We start from the raw sequence: 14,488 nt of genomic DNA on the forward strand, positions 1-14,488 counted from the left end.
TAACCATCCAGACAGCACACCTGCAGGTCTATGCCAGGTGTAACCATTCAGACAGCACACCTGCAGGTCTGTGCCAGTGTAACCATCCAGACAGCACACCTGCATGTCTATGCCAGGTGTAACCATCCAGACAGCACACCTGCAGGTCTATGCCAGGTGTAACCATTCAGACAGCACACCTGCAGGTCTGTGCTAGTTGTAACTAATGACAACTTGGACTGAGGCTTTCCTTCAGCACATTTACGGTTAGATGCTTGCTTGAGTAGAAGCTGGTGACTTCTTTGCTACTTAACCCTCCAAGACACAGAGAATACTCATAGAGGTTGCTGATTAATTACTAGATACTTTGCAGAAAAAAAAAAAGGAGTATAAGGAAAACCAGGATAAAATATATGCTTTCTAGGCACTCAATAGTTGCAGAGAGCTAATAATGCTCACCATTCAGACAGATGATTTTCCCAAGTAAAACTCAGTGTTGAAAGTCAATGAACTGCTATTCTTGGCAAGTAGGAAATGTTTACAGAATCGGTTGCCTCTTCCCTCCAAGCTTATCAACTCCTGTCAGTGGATGTGTTGCTGCAGCTCTTCATAGGATCATCTTATCTTAGGGGCTGAATATAAAGTTTGTAAAAGGGGCCTGAGCCGAGCCGAGCCAAGCCGAGCTGAGCTGAGCTGTCTTCAGCTCCTCAACTCATCATGCTTAAGGAAAGTCACAGTTAGAAAGTGTGAATCTGGCTCATGAGGCAGAGTAAAGACAATCAGACCCTGAAAACCACCCCTGTTCTTTGGTTGTTTAAAATGTCACTGAGGGTGAACACTAGAAGTTCTGTTGGTGAGCTCTGGGCTATAGGGCTGCAGAGGACCACTGGGCACTGGGTTGAGGGTAGACACTGGGTTCTAGCTTGGTTTCTGCCAAGCTGTGGTAGTGCACACAAGCTAAAATCTTACCTTCTCTTCTTGGCTGGTGAGATGAAGCCATTGATCCCATTCTGTTTACATATGCAACTGCCAGTAATTTAACAGCACACAGATGAAACCCTGTCTCTTGTGCTTTTTAAATGTCACTTCTCAAATGTGAGGGAAAACCAAGAGACAGGCTACCTGCTTTCTGTGATAACTGGGGTCTGTGGTGAAGGTGTGACTGGGAGTTCCAGGGGCAGATACACCAACCACCTTTCTCTTACTAACAGATGGTTCAGGAGATTCACAAGTAGGAAAAGACACTCGTGCTTACTACTTAATAGTATATAAATGGCCACAAATATGAACAATTCATAACCCAGAGCAGATCAGCACAGGGAAATGTCCAAATTTGCCAGTCACAATAACAGAAAGGTAAGACAAAGCAAGTGCTAAGGGTGAGCGGAAGCAGGTACTGTTCCCCACAGGTAAGATTCAGTGCTGAGGGAAGCAGTGGATACATTACCCTTCTACACCATGCCTGTTGCAGAGATTAACAGAATCTGTATAGAGAGTGCTCTCATAACCATTTGTGAACATTGAACTATTCAGATTCTTTGACCTGTATCTGGAAATCTGTCTCTTTTTTTCAACTTTCTTTTATTGAATATTTTCTTTATTTACATTTCAAATGTTATCTCCTTTCCTGGTTTCCCCTCCAGAAAGCCCCTATCCCATTCTTTCTCCTCCTGCTTTTATGAGGGTGTTCCCCTACCCCCCACCCACTCCCGCCTCCCCACTCTGGCACTCCCCTACACTGGGGCATTGAGCCTTCACAGGACCAAGGGCCTCTCCTCTCATTGATGCTCCACAAGGCCATCCTTTGCTACATATGCAGCTGGAGCCATGGGTTACTCCATGTGTACTCTTTGTTTGGTGGTTTAGTCTCTGGAAGCTTGGTGTGTGTGTGTGTGTAGGGGGGGGGAAGCAGGGCACGGGTCTGGTTGGTTGATATTGTTGTTCTTCCTATGAGGTTGCAAACCCCTTCAGCCCTTCCACTAACTCCTCCATTGGGGACCCTATGCTCAGTCCAATGGTTGGCTGCGAGTATCCGCCTCTATTTGTTGGGCTCTGGCAGAACCTCTCAGGAGACAGCTATATCAGGCTCCTGTCAGCATGCACTTCTTGGCATCCACAATAGTGTCTGTGTTTGGTGACTGTATATGGGATGGATTCTCAGATGGAGCAGTCTCTGAATGGCCCCTCCTTCAGTCTCTACTCCACCCTTTGTCTCCGTATTTCCTCCAGTGAGTATTTTGTTTTCCCTTCTAAGAAGGACTAAAGCATCCACAATTTGCTCTTCCTTCTTGAGCTTCATGTGGTCTGTGAATTGTATCTTGGGTATTCTAAGGTTTTTGGGCTAATATCCACTATTAGTGAGTACATACCATGGGTGTTCTTTTGTGATTGGGTTACCTTATTCAGGATGATATTTTCTAGTTCCATACATTTGCCTAAGAATTTCATGAAGTCATTGTTTTTAATAGCTGAGTAGTACTCCATTATGCAAATGTACCATATTGTCTGTATCCATTCTTCTGTTGAAGGAGATCTGGGTTCTTTCCAGCTTCTGGCTATTATAAATAAGGCTGCTATGAACATAGTGGAGCATGTGTCCTTGTTATATGTTGGAGCATCTTCTGGGTATATGCCCAGGAATGGTATAGCTGAGTCCTCAGGTAATGCTATGTCCAATTTTCTGAGGAACTGCCAGACTGATTTCCAGAGTGGTTGTATCAGCTTGCAATCCCACCAACAATGGAAGCATGTTCTTCTTTCTCCACATCCTCACCAGCATCTGCTGTCACCTGAGTTTTTGATCTTAGCCATTCTGACTGGTGTGAGGTGGAATCTCAGGGTTGTTTTGATTTGCATTTCCCTGATGACTAAGGATGTTGAACATTTCTTTAGGTGCTTCTCGGCCATTCAAGTTCCCTCAATTGAGAATTCTTTGTTTAGCTCTGTACCCCATTTTTTAATAGGGTTATTTGATTCTCTGGAGTCTAACTTCTTGAGTTCTTTGTATATATTTCTGGAAATCTGTCTTAAGGCAGTGATTAAATAAACTGAAAAGAATCCTAACCTATCATTACAACATTACTTTTCCATAGTGGAAAACTAGAACAGTATAAGGAGTCAGCAGTACTGGACAACCAATAAAAATTATGATGGAAAATTACAGTGATAAGAAAAACATTTACATTGTGATATTTTAAAAAATAAAATTATCATATATAATTATTATGTAAACTATATAGATAATAATGATTATTCCTTTTCATAAAGATTTACTTGTAATATTTTAAAATTATGTATATGTGTGTATGCATGTATGTGTGTGTGTGAAGGGGCTATGTGCATGGGCACAGGTGTCCTTGGACACCAGAGGTCTTGGATCCCTCTGCAGCTGGAGTTGCAGGTAACAGTTGTGAGTTGCCCAGTGTGAGTGTTGGGCACTGACCTTGGGTCCTCTGCAAGAGCAGTATGGGTCTTAACTAAGCCATATCTCCATGTCAGGAGTGACTATTCCGTGGAGAATTTTACATGGAATAATTACTCCAAGGAGGCAGGCATCACTATCCTTTATAAATGAGGGAGAGGAGAGTTGGGGAGGGACAGCTCATCACACACTGTCACACAGAGACTCCAGAGAAACGCACAGAATCACAATTTTTAAGAAAGTCACATGAACACAATTTTCCATTAGCTAGGAGGAATATATTTTAGTGTTCTTTTGGATGATATAGTAGTCACAGTTAACAATATGCACTGCATATTTTAAATGGTTAAATAGATCTTAAATGTTCCTAACAAAATACGTTGGTGAGCTGACCTATATGTTGACTATTGATCATTCCACAAAACATCACACCATACTTTGTGAAGATATACCATTATTGTTCATTAATTAAACAGGTAATTTAATTATTAAAAATTAATTTTAAGTGATTAAATATACCAAAACATAAACTGTTTTTATAGGAGCTATGGTAGAGCAAAAGGCATGATCAAGGATATTATCCATAAGGAGAAAGGATATGAAAATTATCCATAAGGAGAAAGGATATGAAATCTTCTATTAACACAAAATAGTGCATCCAAGGGCAGTTTATGTGTTTGCTTAGCCTTGAAATTCCAATGCTCTTTGGTCAGGCAGGCTCTTAGCAAGGATTATAATGTAACATTTATCTGTGAGTCATGATGCTTTCTTTTGACCATTGTGAATCACTCAGGTTAGCAATTAGAATGGAGATTCATTCTGCTCAAGGTTGACATGAGTCAACTGACACACACATACACACACAGATGCAGGCCAAGCACACTTTTGGTGGCTTTAGTCAAATCTTAGATGCTGAAGAGCCAGTCTCAGAAGTAGGTACGTGCACAGCAGGTATTGGGTTTCCTGATTTATGGAGAAGTCAACTCCTAGGTTCTTCTCTGAAATCACTCAGTATAGAGGTCAGTGCAAGACTGGCTATTACCAAGGAAGAGTTATTTAGTGTAATGTGGTCAAGAGCTGTGTTCTAAGATTCAGAAAAAGTCAGGATGAGAAGGTGAGGGTGAGAAAGAGAGGGGGAACAGGAGGAGAAGGGAAGAAAGAGAGGGAGAGAGAGAGACAGAGTAACAGGTTGTATGAAGTTTGATTTGGGTTTATTTCATAATCAAGCACAAACCTTCATTAACAGTTAACTTCAAAGGCAGATTTTAACGCATTAGTTTAGATCTCTGTGTTTTTATAATAAGAGATGAACTAGGGGCTGGAGAGATGGCTCGGTGATGGAAAGCACTCGGCGCTATGGAGGGGACCTGGGTCCAGCTCCCAGCATGTCCATGTGGCTCACAGTGCTCTGTAACTGTTATGGGATTCTGATCTTTCTGGACTGTAGGTTCCTTTGTGGTGTACGTACATATATGCAGGCAAACACTCATATACATGAAATAAAAATCAAGAAATCTAAAAAAAAATAAAAAGGAGTAGATAAATGATTGTTCTGTTTAAAATGTGTAACTCTAAGATGTGCGCATTCTTGCAGTTTTAACTATTTCTGTCCCAAATAATGTTTGTGAACTAAAAAGTTAAAGTAAGAAACATCACAACTTCTCAGACATGCATGGCAGGCCTAATTTTTAATGATTTGGTCACTTTTACTTATTTTACTCCAATTTAACCCTTTATTTTCACTTTTAGTTTGGTGGTGCCAGGAAAACCAGGACCTCATGTGTGGTAGATAGGCAGTTACTCTGCCCCAACCTATGTCCACTATTTTTAAAAGATAAACATAACCTAAAAGTTAAACACACTCACATGCACACATGCACACATGCACACATGCACACATGCACACAAGCACACAAGCACACATGCACACATGCACACAAGCACACAAGCACACATGCACACATGCACACAAGCACACAAGCACACATGCACATATGCACACATGCACACAAGCACACATGCACACATACACTTTGCTGAAAATTATAAATCATAATAGCTATAGGGACAAGTTAGATAATAGCTAAAGACAAAAAGACAAGGAGTGTTGTTGGGCTGTGGTGATGAAGGGGTGTTCGGTGGTGAGGGAGCTTCAGTGGCAGTGGTGACTAGGCATGTAGGCTGTGGTGATGGTGGTGGTTAGTCTATGATGGGGAGGAGTAGTAGCCATGAGAAACTGTACAAGACCCATGAAAGATACAGTCCTTATTCAACCTAACTGCAAGTCCAGTGCTTCCAAACTTGATTTTTAAAGAATAGTTTGTTGATGTGGTCTAACTAACTTTTAAATGTAGGGACATCAATTCGGGTCCCTTAAAAGCACTGTTTGAGTCAAACAATACAAAGCTGGCCAGTTCTAGTAATAGGCACCAGTGTAGGAAATGCTGATATATAAACTCTGACCCAATCTACAAGTGGGAATTTCATCATCACCAAGACATTCAACTTTTTGTTTTAACCCTATGATAATAGGAAAGACTGTATGTTGATACTACAAGAAACCAGAAGGCAAAACAATAATAAAAATTCCTTTGTCAAAAATATCTCAAACTCTACGCATGAAAAGAATGTATTTACATAATAATGCTACAAACAGAACTTAAGGAGAAAATGTCTGGCTGTGGTTTCTGGCCACTCTATGGTAGCTTTATTGCACTGTTGAAAGCAAACCACCAGAACACTCCCCTGTCAGCCACAATCAGGCCTCAGCCCGGTGGCCACAGTGAGCGTGCTCACAGGCTCAGTCGGCTCTAACTGTGTTGAGCTACGGCTTTACAATTATCATCTCCACTAGCTGTAGAAGTTTTAGGAAAAAACAAAAAAGTATGTCAGCTGCAATGCATTCCAGGGAGTTAGGATTTGAAGCTTTGGGGATGTGGCAGTTTGAAGGATGTTTTCTTACGCTGAGAAGGTTTCCCTCCTTCTATCTGTGCTGGCAGGGACGAGAGTGTCAAGAAACTCACTTTGATGAAAAAAGTTCCATTCTATTAATTGGGGATGACAAAGACATAACAGTTGCTCAACGGTGATTAATGACCTGAAAAGTCTCCCTCCTCCAAAAAAATAAAAATAAAAAAGATACCACCATTGACAACATTAATTCTGAATTATAAATTTAATAGGCCATTACTTCATTGTCAGTAATTTGTCTAGAAATAGTTGGTGGCATTCTCAAAAAAAAAAAAAAAAAAACAAAGATGGATGGAAAACATGTTTCAAATAAAGCTTTAAAATTCAGCAATGTCTTCTGCTCGAGAACGTTTGAGCAGACATAAAATTAGTCCACACGGTTTCTATAAGCTGGGTTTCGGACAAATGTGCTGAAGAAAAAAATGCAAGCCATGTGGAAAAGAGGTATTTTCTGCATATTTTCAGCACTAAAACCAATATGCATGTGCAATGCTGTTGCAGACAGCTGTCACAGACATTTTTGGGCTACAGTGAGTCAGTCACATCAGCACGAAGCTTGTTGCTCCCAGGGATGCAGACTCTGTGGCATCAAGGTTTGAATAAGACTACGTGCCACTTGCTCATGGTCTGCTTGCGTTTCCTCTCATTTGTTTCTAATAAAAATCTTGGAGACCGAAGTTTCTGCTTGACATGACTTCTCTGGAATTTCAAGAGACCCCAGGAAAGCTGCAGGCTGCACTCTGACCATCATCTAATGGACTGCAGATACAGTTCAGTTAGGGTTTTTTGACAGTGCCAGAGGACGCATGAACAACAGCAATCCCACGACCAGGGTTACAAAAGCTAGCTTATTAGATATGCAGAGGGAGGGGATCAGGCACAGGCCTGACTCTCACCAGCCTGTCTATTAGTTCCTTTCTTAATCTAAACAGTCAGGCAACAGGGTAGTTGGTTTTAATTTCTGAGGAAAGTATTCTGGGCCAATGAGAGCTTGCTGGTACTACTTGCTTTGTTCAATACGAAATTCCAAATATTTGATTCCATCTAATCACTTCCAAATTCAATCTATTTCCTACTCCTGTTCACCGTAGCCGTGATTAAGAATGGTGTTCATGTGACTCATACAGACTGACAAGGTGGATACTTATCCAGTGTTCATTTCTTACCTTGAACTGTGTTTCACCCACAATATTTGTTAAACAACCTCTCTCTTAGGCTTGAAATCAGTGTGCCTGTAAGGATGGAACTGAAAAGTATCACTGGTGCTTCCTACCCACTGCCTCTCTGCAGCCTGGAGCCAGTCTCCTCCTGTACCCTCCTGCTAGCTGCTCTTGGATTAATTGACTTTATACTGAGTGAGATTCCCCATGAATCTCCTTAATCCCACATAGCCTCAATTTCTGGGCTGTAGATAACTTCCTTATTTTTAACCATCTCTATATCTATTTATAGCATCAAACTTACTTATAAAGGTATAAAATGGACAACAATTAAGTGTAAGGCCATATTTTGTAGATGCAGGAATGGTCTCATTCATCCTCTTTGGAATAGGCTTAGGAACTTCGAAGTATTCACAGGGTGAATATTCTTGAGCATCTCCCAGTGAACTGATTAACTATGCAACATCATAAATTGAAATCTTAGGTTGGAGAAATGGCAGCTAAGAGTATGTACTATTCTTGCAGAGGGCCTGAGTTTTGTTCCCACCCATGTCCATGGTGTGCACGTGTGTGTGTGTGTGTGTGTGTGCGCACGTGTGCGTGTGCTTACAACCATCTGTAATTCCAGCTTCAGGACATCTGATGACTCTACCCTCTGTAGGCACCTTCTCTCACATGTACATAGCCATATCCTCCCTTTATAAATAAATCTTAAAATTAAAAATAAAGGAATATATTTTTTAAAAAAGGAACTGCTGTCCATTTCATCAGTTTATCATTACATCCAGAACAGCTCTGCAGGTCATGTTGTATGAGGTTCCTGGGTCTCAGTTGACTGGAGAACCAGACACTTGGGTCACTGTGAACCCGGTGGAAGGCAAGCGTGAGTCAGGCCATTGCTCACTTCCTCCCTCCCTGCCACACTCCAGTGATAACTGGCTTCATCTGTGCAGGTGCTGCATAGGCAGTCACAGGTGCTATGAGTTCATGACCGGAGCAGTACTATCATGCCTAGAAGATGCCATTTTACACTGGTTATCTCTGGTTCTCTTTAACCTTTGACTTAAAATCTTTCTGCTCCCTCTTCCAAGATAGTCCTTGAGCCTTGGGGAGGAGTGCCTTTTATTTATCCAGAAAGGGTCTTAGTATGTAGCAATGGCTGGTCTGGTTCTTACCACATAGTCCAGGTCAGCCTTGAGTTAGTGGCAAACCTCCTGCCTCAGTCTCCCCACTGTTATATTATAGGTGTGCGCCACCATGCAGGTCCTGTATGTGTTTTAGAAAGCGTGCTTTGTCTTGGTTTGTTATTTAGAAATTCTGGAGTTTGACAGTATGCTCACAGGGAAAGTGTGGAGGAGTTGAAGGGTAATTGCTGCTTCATGGATGAACAAATGAGCTGAGAGGATTCTACTTTCTGCTCCCTGCAAATTAACCACTGCATGGACAAGAACAATGCAAAGCATTCCCCCAACAGAGAACACTGCACTTTGTTCCTATGCAGGGAGGATGGTCCTCATAAGACAGTGACAGCAGCCCGTGCTGCAGGTCAGCCGGTACTCTAAGGTCACTCAGTTTTACAGGTTTCCATGAGCCCCTCTGAAAGAGCAACTACTTTTCTTGCCATTTGACAGGCTACTGATCTGAGGAATAAACATGGTTTAAACTACATGCATGAGGATGCAGAGCTGGCCGGGGCAGGAGTGAAGTCCATGCTGGGAGTGTGTCCCCAGAGCTGTGCATGACCTCCTACTGGCTCCTTTATGGGAGCACTAGCCAGCCTAGAGAAGCACAAAAACAGACAGACATTTAGAATTAATTACACCGCAGCACAGCTAGTGCTGTAGTCAGAACAAGCATTAGGAACTGGATTGTCTGTGGAGAATGAAAGGGACACAGGGCCCTGGGCACACAGCCCCCAGAGCACGAAGGCTGTTCCCCACTGCTGTGTCTCTACACCTTGGCATAGCGGGGCTGGTGGGGGTGGCGGGGGTGGCGGGATTTAGGCTGAGTCTCCAGAAGGCCTGGGGTACTTGTGAGTGTCACCTAAAGAGGTTTCTGCAGAAACTACTGTTTTTAAAGACGCTCCTCAGAAAGGTGCCTGTGGCCCTCAGGTTCTTGTTTACTGATCGACCTCTGAAGACACACAATGGCTTAAACCCCATGGAATTGTCTATCTCCCAAACTTCAGATACCTGTGTGATTATGAAATCTCTACAAAACTTTCATTTACATTTATTTATTTATATATGTATGGCAGTCAGAGGACAGCCTGCAGGGGTGAGTTCTCTTCTTCCAGGGACAGGTCTATAAATGCACCACAATGTACACACACACACACACACACACACATGCACGTGTGTACACGTGTGCGCGCACATGCACTCAGACACACAAATTTAAAGGCAAAAGCCAGAAGAAAAATAATAAAGTATAACTATAAAGTATATACTATTGTATATAATATAATATAATATAATATAATATAATATAATATAATATAATATAATATAATACTATAAAGTAAAATGATAGCATATGGTATCTTTTTTTTCAAATTCAAAGGGAAGTTTCATTTCTTTCCTAAAGTTCTCAAGAAGAAAAAGTGAGGAAACCTCAGCTGAGAAAAGTCTGGAACCGCCTTCCTGCCTGTCTGCTGACACAGCTATTTGTTTTGAGAGCTGTTTCTCTTCCACACCTGACGTCTCTGGCATCATGGGCTGTTGTTCGGGGGAATCTTGCTTCCGTTGCAGCCCCTACCATCCACACACTTCCCTCGCAGCTGGAGAGGGTGGATCAGTGTTTATGAGCATTACTGCTGTGTATGACTGTTGTAGAGGAAGACACGATGTGTTTCTGAGGCTGTAAACTCCCTTCTTTGGATATTTTTAAATGGTCAGAAAGGAGGTGGCTGAAAATAATCTCCAGTACAAGCACCGAGACTAAGCAGGCAAAAGATTAGGCTTCACCTTTTGAAGAAGTCATCATCCAGGCAGAGGGATCGAGTGGAGCAGGGGCTCGGGAAGGGATACACTGAGTGGCAGGGTGGAAAACTTGAGTTCCTAGTTACTAATGGGAGCTTTGAGCAAGCACCGTGACACAATCGGGTTCATGCCTCCTTGACTGTCGTTGATGTTCTCCCTGCCCAGGTCTGGCGACTTGAGAATTCTCACCTTAGCCATGCTCTACTACAACTTCCCAAAAGCCAGGAGAACATACATGAACAGAGTCAGTACAATGCAGTGCACAGCCCTCCCCTGGGTCTCCAATGCGGTGCACAGCCCCCCCCCCCCCCCCCCGGTGTCCACGGGTGCTGCCTACACACTCTTCCCTCATGGAAAGAGAGTATAAAACAGAAAGGAACAAAAGGAAAGACAGCAAGATGTACAACCTGAAGAGAAGCACTGCACTTCAGAAAACCACAAGGATCCATGCCCCATGTTGACAACCCAGCGAGAACTCTTACTGTTATTCTCAGATACTGAGAAAAAAAAGGATAGGCTATCTATGGACGTATTATATTCAATAAAGTAGAAGACATACCCAGCTTATTTTATTGGGATGGCAAAAATGGTAAGTGGTTGTATAAGCTGTGCCTCTTCAGTATAGTATCAGTATGTGGATTCTTTTATATGTGCATATACATATGGTGTATGCATGTGTGACACATGTGTGGTGTTACATGTGTGGAGGCCTGTGGACAATGAAGTGTCTTCCTCTACCACTGTCCACCTTATTTTCTTATGACGAAGACCCTCACTAGACCTGGGGTTCATGTTTCAGCTAGACAGGCTAGCCAGTGAGTCCTTGGCATCTACTTGTCTCTGTCCCAATGAGCTGAGCTTGCAGGCCAGGTGCCAGTCTACCTTGCTTCTACAAGGGTTCTGAGGATTCAAACTCAGGCTCTCACGCTTGGAAAGTAGATGCGTACTTTCCCCGCAGGCCCATCTCCTCAGCCCCAATGTGCAGGTTCAACAACTTCTAGAAAGTGAAATAAGTATTCTTTATTTCTATATATTTACTATAATGTAACCTTACTAAACTATAGTTTTATTTACTATATATTTACTATATTATGATTTACTATAATATAATCTTAAATATTTTAAAAGTTTTAAGGAAAGGAGAGGCTTCTAAAATAAAATGGAATTCTGTCTGAATATATGTTATTTCAGTTTAAGCTACACTTTCTTGTGAGTGCCAGATCATGCTTTGAAGAAATAAGAAACTTGGGCTTGTTCTAGTCATTCACAAAGACTACCAAGTTGTTTCTATTTCAGTGAAGATTCTAAATTCACAGAAATTTAGAAATATGCTGTCTCCATAGCAGCAGATAAAGAATAAAACTCAAAAGATGTTTTATGAGCTTTTAACAAGGCTTATAGCATTTATCCTTCTTGTTAGCAGTAACTTTTGTGCTTTAAAAAAAAACACCTCATTTTACTCATCTCTAAATACATGTCTCTTAGTCATGTGAATTTTAAAAGGGGATAAATGTGACATTACTATAAAACTGTACATTCTTATGGTAATTGAGAATAATTCACATTTAATTTTTAATGTCAAAGATGGGCTAAAAAATGGCTTCGTGATCAGACATCAGTGACCCAACTATATGTATTGTCAACTTAACAGAAAAACAAAATATAATTGCACTATAAATGTTTTTAGATAATCCATAAGTGATCACGAACATAGTATAATGCCAGGCAGTAGCGGTGCACGCCTTCAATCCTAGTACCCGGGAGGCAGAAGCAGGCGGATCTCTTTGAATTCAAGACCAGCTGGTCTGAAGAGCAAGTTCCAGGACAGCCAGGGATACACTGAGAAACCCTGTCTTGAAACAAAATGAAACAAAGCAAAACCAGTATAACATTTAAAGTGACAAAAATTGAACTTATTAAGACTTTCATGCTGAGACTATTACCTTTAGGTGTAAATGGAAAAGCTATAGAACACATTTCTATGTGGTTAGCGTGGTGCTCTGGCGGGACATAACGGATTAGAACTGGAATCCTATGTCAACATGCTCAGGACTAAGAAAGAGATCATCTGCTACATTTTAAAATCAAGTCTTCTAACTTGTGGACATTTAATTTGCCAACATCGGGATGATGACCCACCTGTAACTGACATGCAGCCCAGTGGTGCGACCAGAGTGATCGGAGCAACCCCGTAGGCTGCGAAGTTGCCTGTCTCTCCTATGGCCATCAGCAGGACTCCAGTCAGCCAAAGCACACTCTTGAAGTATGGCTTCGGGTGCTCTTTCTGGGCCAAATGAAGATGAGAATATTTCTAGAAGCAAATCAGAATATAAATAGAAAACATATCCATCCAATTAAAACTTGCTGTCAAATTTGATTTATTTTTGAGTCTCTCACCATGTAGCCCTGGTTGGCATGGGACTTGTTATGTAGACCAAGCTGGTCTCAAAATTTTCAGAGATTCCTCTGCCTCTGCCTCCTAAGTGCTAGAATTAAAGGCATGCACAACCAAACCCCACGTGCTTTGAAAGTTTAGATCTTACAAATTTACATCAGAGCTTTCTAATTTAATTTGCAAACTATTAAGGCTTTGTTTTGGTCCCAAGTATATGAATAGCAGAATTCTATAGCATTCTATAGTCTGGAGGGTCTTTTATACACTTTTTTTATTTTTTTGCCTTACAACTTTAAAATTTTTATTATCTTATGGAGGTAAGAGGTGTTTTAGAACACTATGCCAAAACAGGTCTTTTACAATTTAAAATAGTTCCAGATTCCAAAAGAACACAAAGTAAAGGCACTGAAGTATTAAAGAACGTGTTTAGAAGGGACTCTGAGGAAGGAGTTGAAGCATCTACCACAGTTAATACAGCAAGTTGTTGGGGATTGTGGCCAGCGAACTCATTCATATCTGGTTTGAATATTTCTTTGTATTTAAACTATGAATACGATGTGCTCGGGTATAGTTCAGTGATAGAGACCCTCACAAGCCCCCACATGGCTCTGAGTTTCACCCCCAGCACTGCCAAACAAAGCAAACCAGTGAATTTCTGAGGGACTCATTCAGTGCATTTCCCCTAGGTTTTATGATAACTGAGCATATTTCCTTATAAGACTAGTGAACTGGTCCAGATTATCTTACAGATAGAAAGCTAGAAGAATTCTTACGGCTGCATCTGGAGCTCAGCGGTGTAGCACTTACCCAGTGTGCATAGGGTCCTAACTTAATCCCTAGTGCCAGAAAGCAGCAGCAGCAGCAGACTGGACAAGGGAGGCCTTTCTAAGTATGGTACACTGTTTGTGGGTGAGAAAGCAAATATTTCAGTGTATTAAAATGTGTATAAAATATGAATAAAATTAAAACACAGAGCACTGTAGAAGAAAACATTTTCAATGCATACTATAACAAATTTTCAAGGAGATATTTTAATGTTCAGATCTATTTTAATTCTGTAGTTTTAGAAACTATATTTGATTCTGTTTCAAACTGGCTCATTAAATGATTTACAATTTGGACTGAATTCATGCTTCCGTCTGAAGTTAACATTTACTGAGTTTTTACTTCACCACCATCAGCTCTTCTAGGCTCAGATCAGTTTACCACATACCCTACTTTCTTCAAGACCTGCATTCCACAGTTAGATCACAAAATATGTTTTTTTATTATTTTTCTTCTGTTTTTAATGGGTGAAACTGCTGCAGAAAGGAACATGCCCTAATCTGTGACAGGTATTCCTAGATTCTATAGTCAGAAAAGTAGAGTTTTACTTACCTGGATATTTAGGGAAATGCTGATAACCAGGTTTCCTAAAATGGCCAGCAGAACTCCAAAAAGGTGAATCTGTAAAAGGAAATATATATTTTTAAATGACATTAGTGCTTGTAAGATGGATGGCAGCAGGCCAGGGTGGGGTGGAGTGGGGCAGGATGGGGAGGGGTGAGTATGGAAGGGTGGGGCGGGGCGGGGCAGGGTGGGG

The 14,488-nt window shown here is 41.4% G+C and overlaps 1 protein-coding gene and 1 pseudogene across 1 annotated transcript in view; both read right to left on the bottom strand.

Annotated features, from left to right (window-relative positions):
- LOC114620600 overlaps nucleotides 1-10,709 on the bottom strand; it is a 13,559-nt pseudogene extending 2,850 nt beyond the window's left edge.
- Nipal2 (NIPA like domain containing 2) overlaps nucleotides 1-14,488 on the bottom strand; it is an 85,391-nt gene that overhangs the window by 47,376 nt on the left and 23,527 nt on the right. Inside the window, exons 2-3 of the mRNA XM_028766694.1 lie at nucleotides 14,284-14,352; nucleotides 12,651-12,822 (exon numbers count right to left, since the gene is read on the bottom strand). Of these exons, the coding sequence (XP_028622527.1) occupies nucleotides 12,651-12,822; nucleotides 14,284-14,352 (241 nt within the window). The remainder of the gene's footprint in view (nucleotides 1-12,650; nucleotides 12,823-14,283; nucleotides 14,353-14,488) is intronic.

Source organism: Grammomys surdaster, unplaced genomic scaffold, assembly GCF_004785775.1.
Source record: "Grammomys surdaster isolate TR1022 unplaced genomic scaffold, NIH_TR_1.0 63, whole genome shotgun sequence".
Classification (NCBI taxonomy): domain Eukaryota; kingdom Metazoa; phylum Chordata; class Mammalia; order Rodentia; family Muridae; genus Grammomys; species Grammomys surdaster.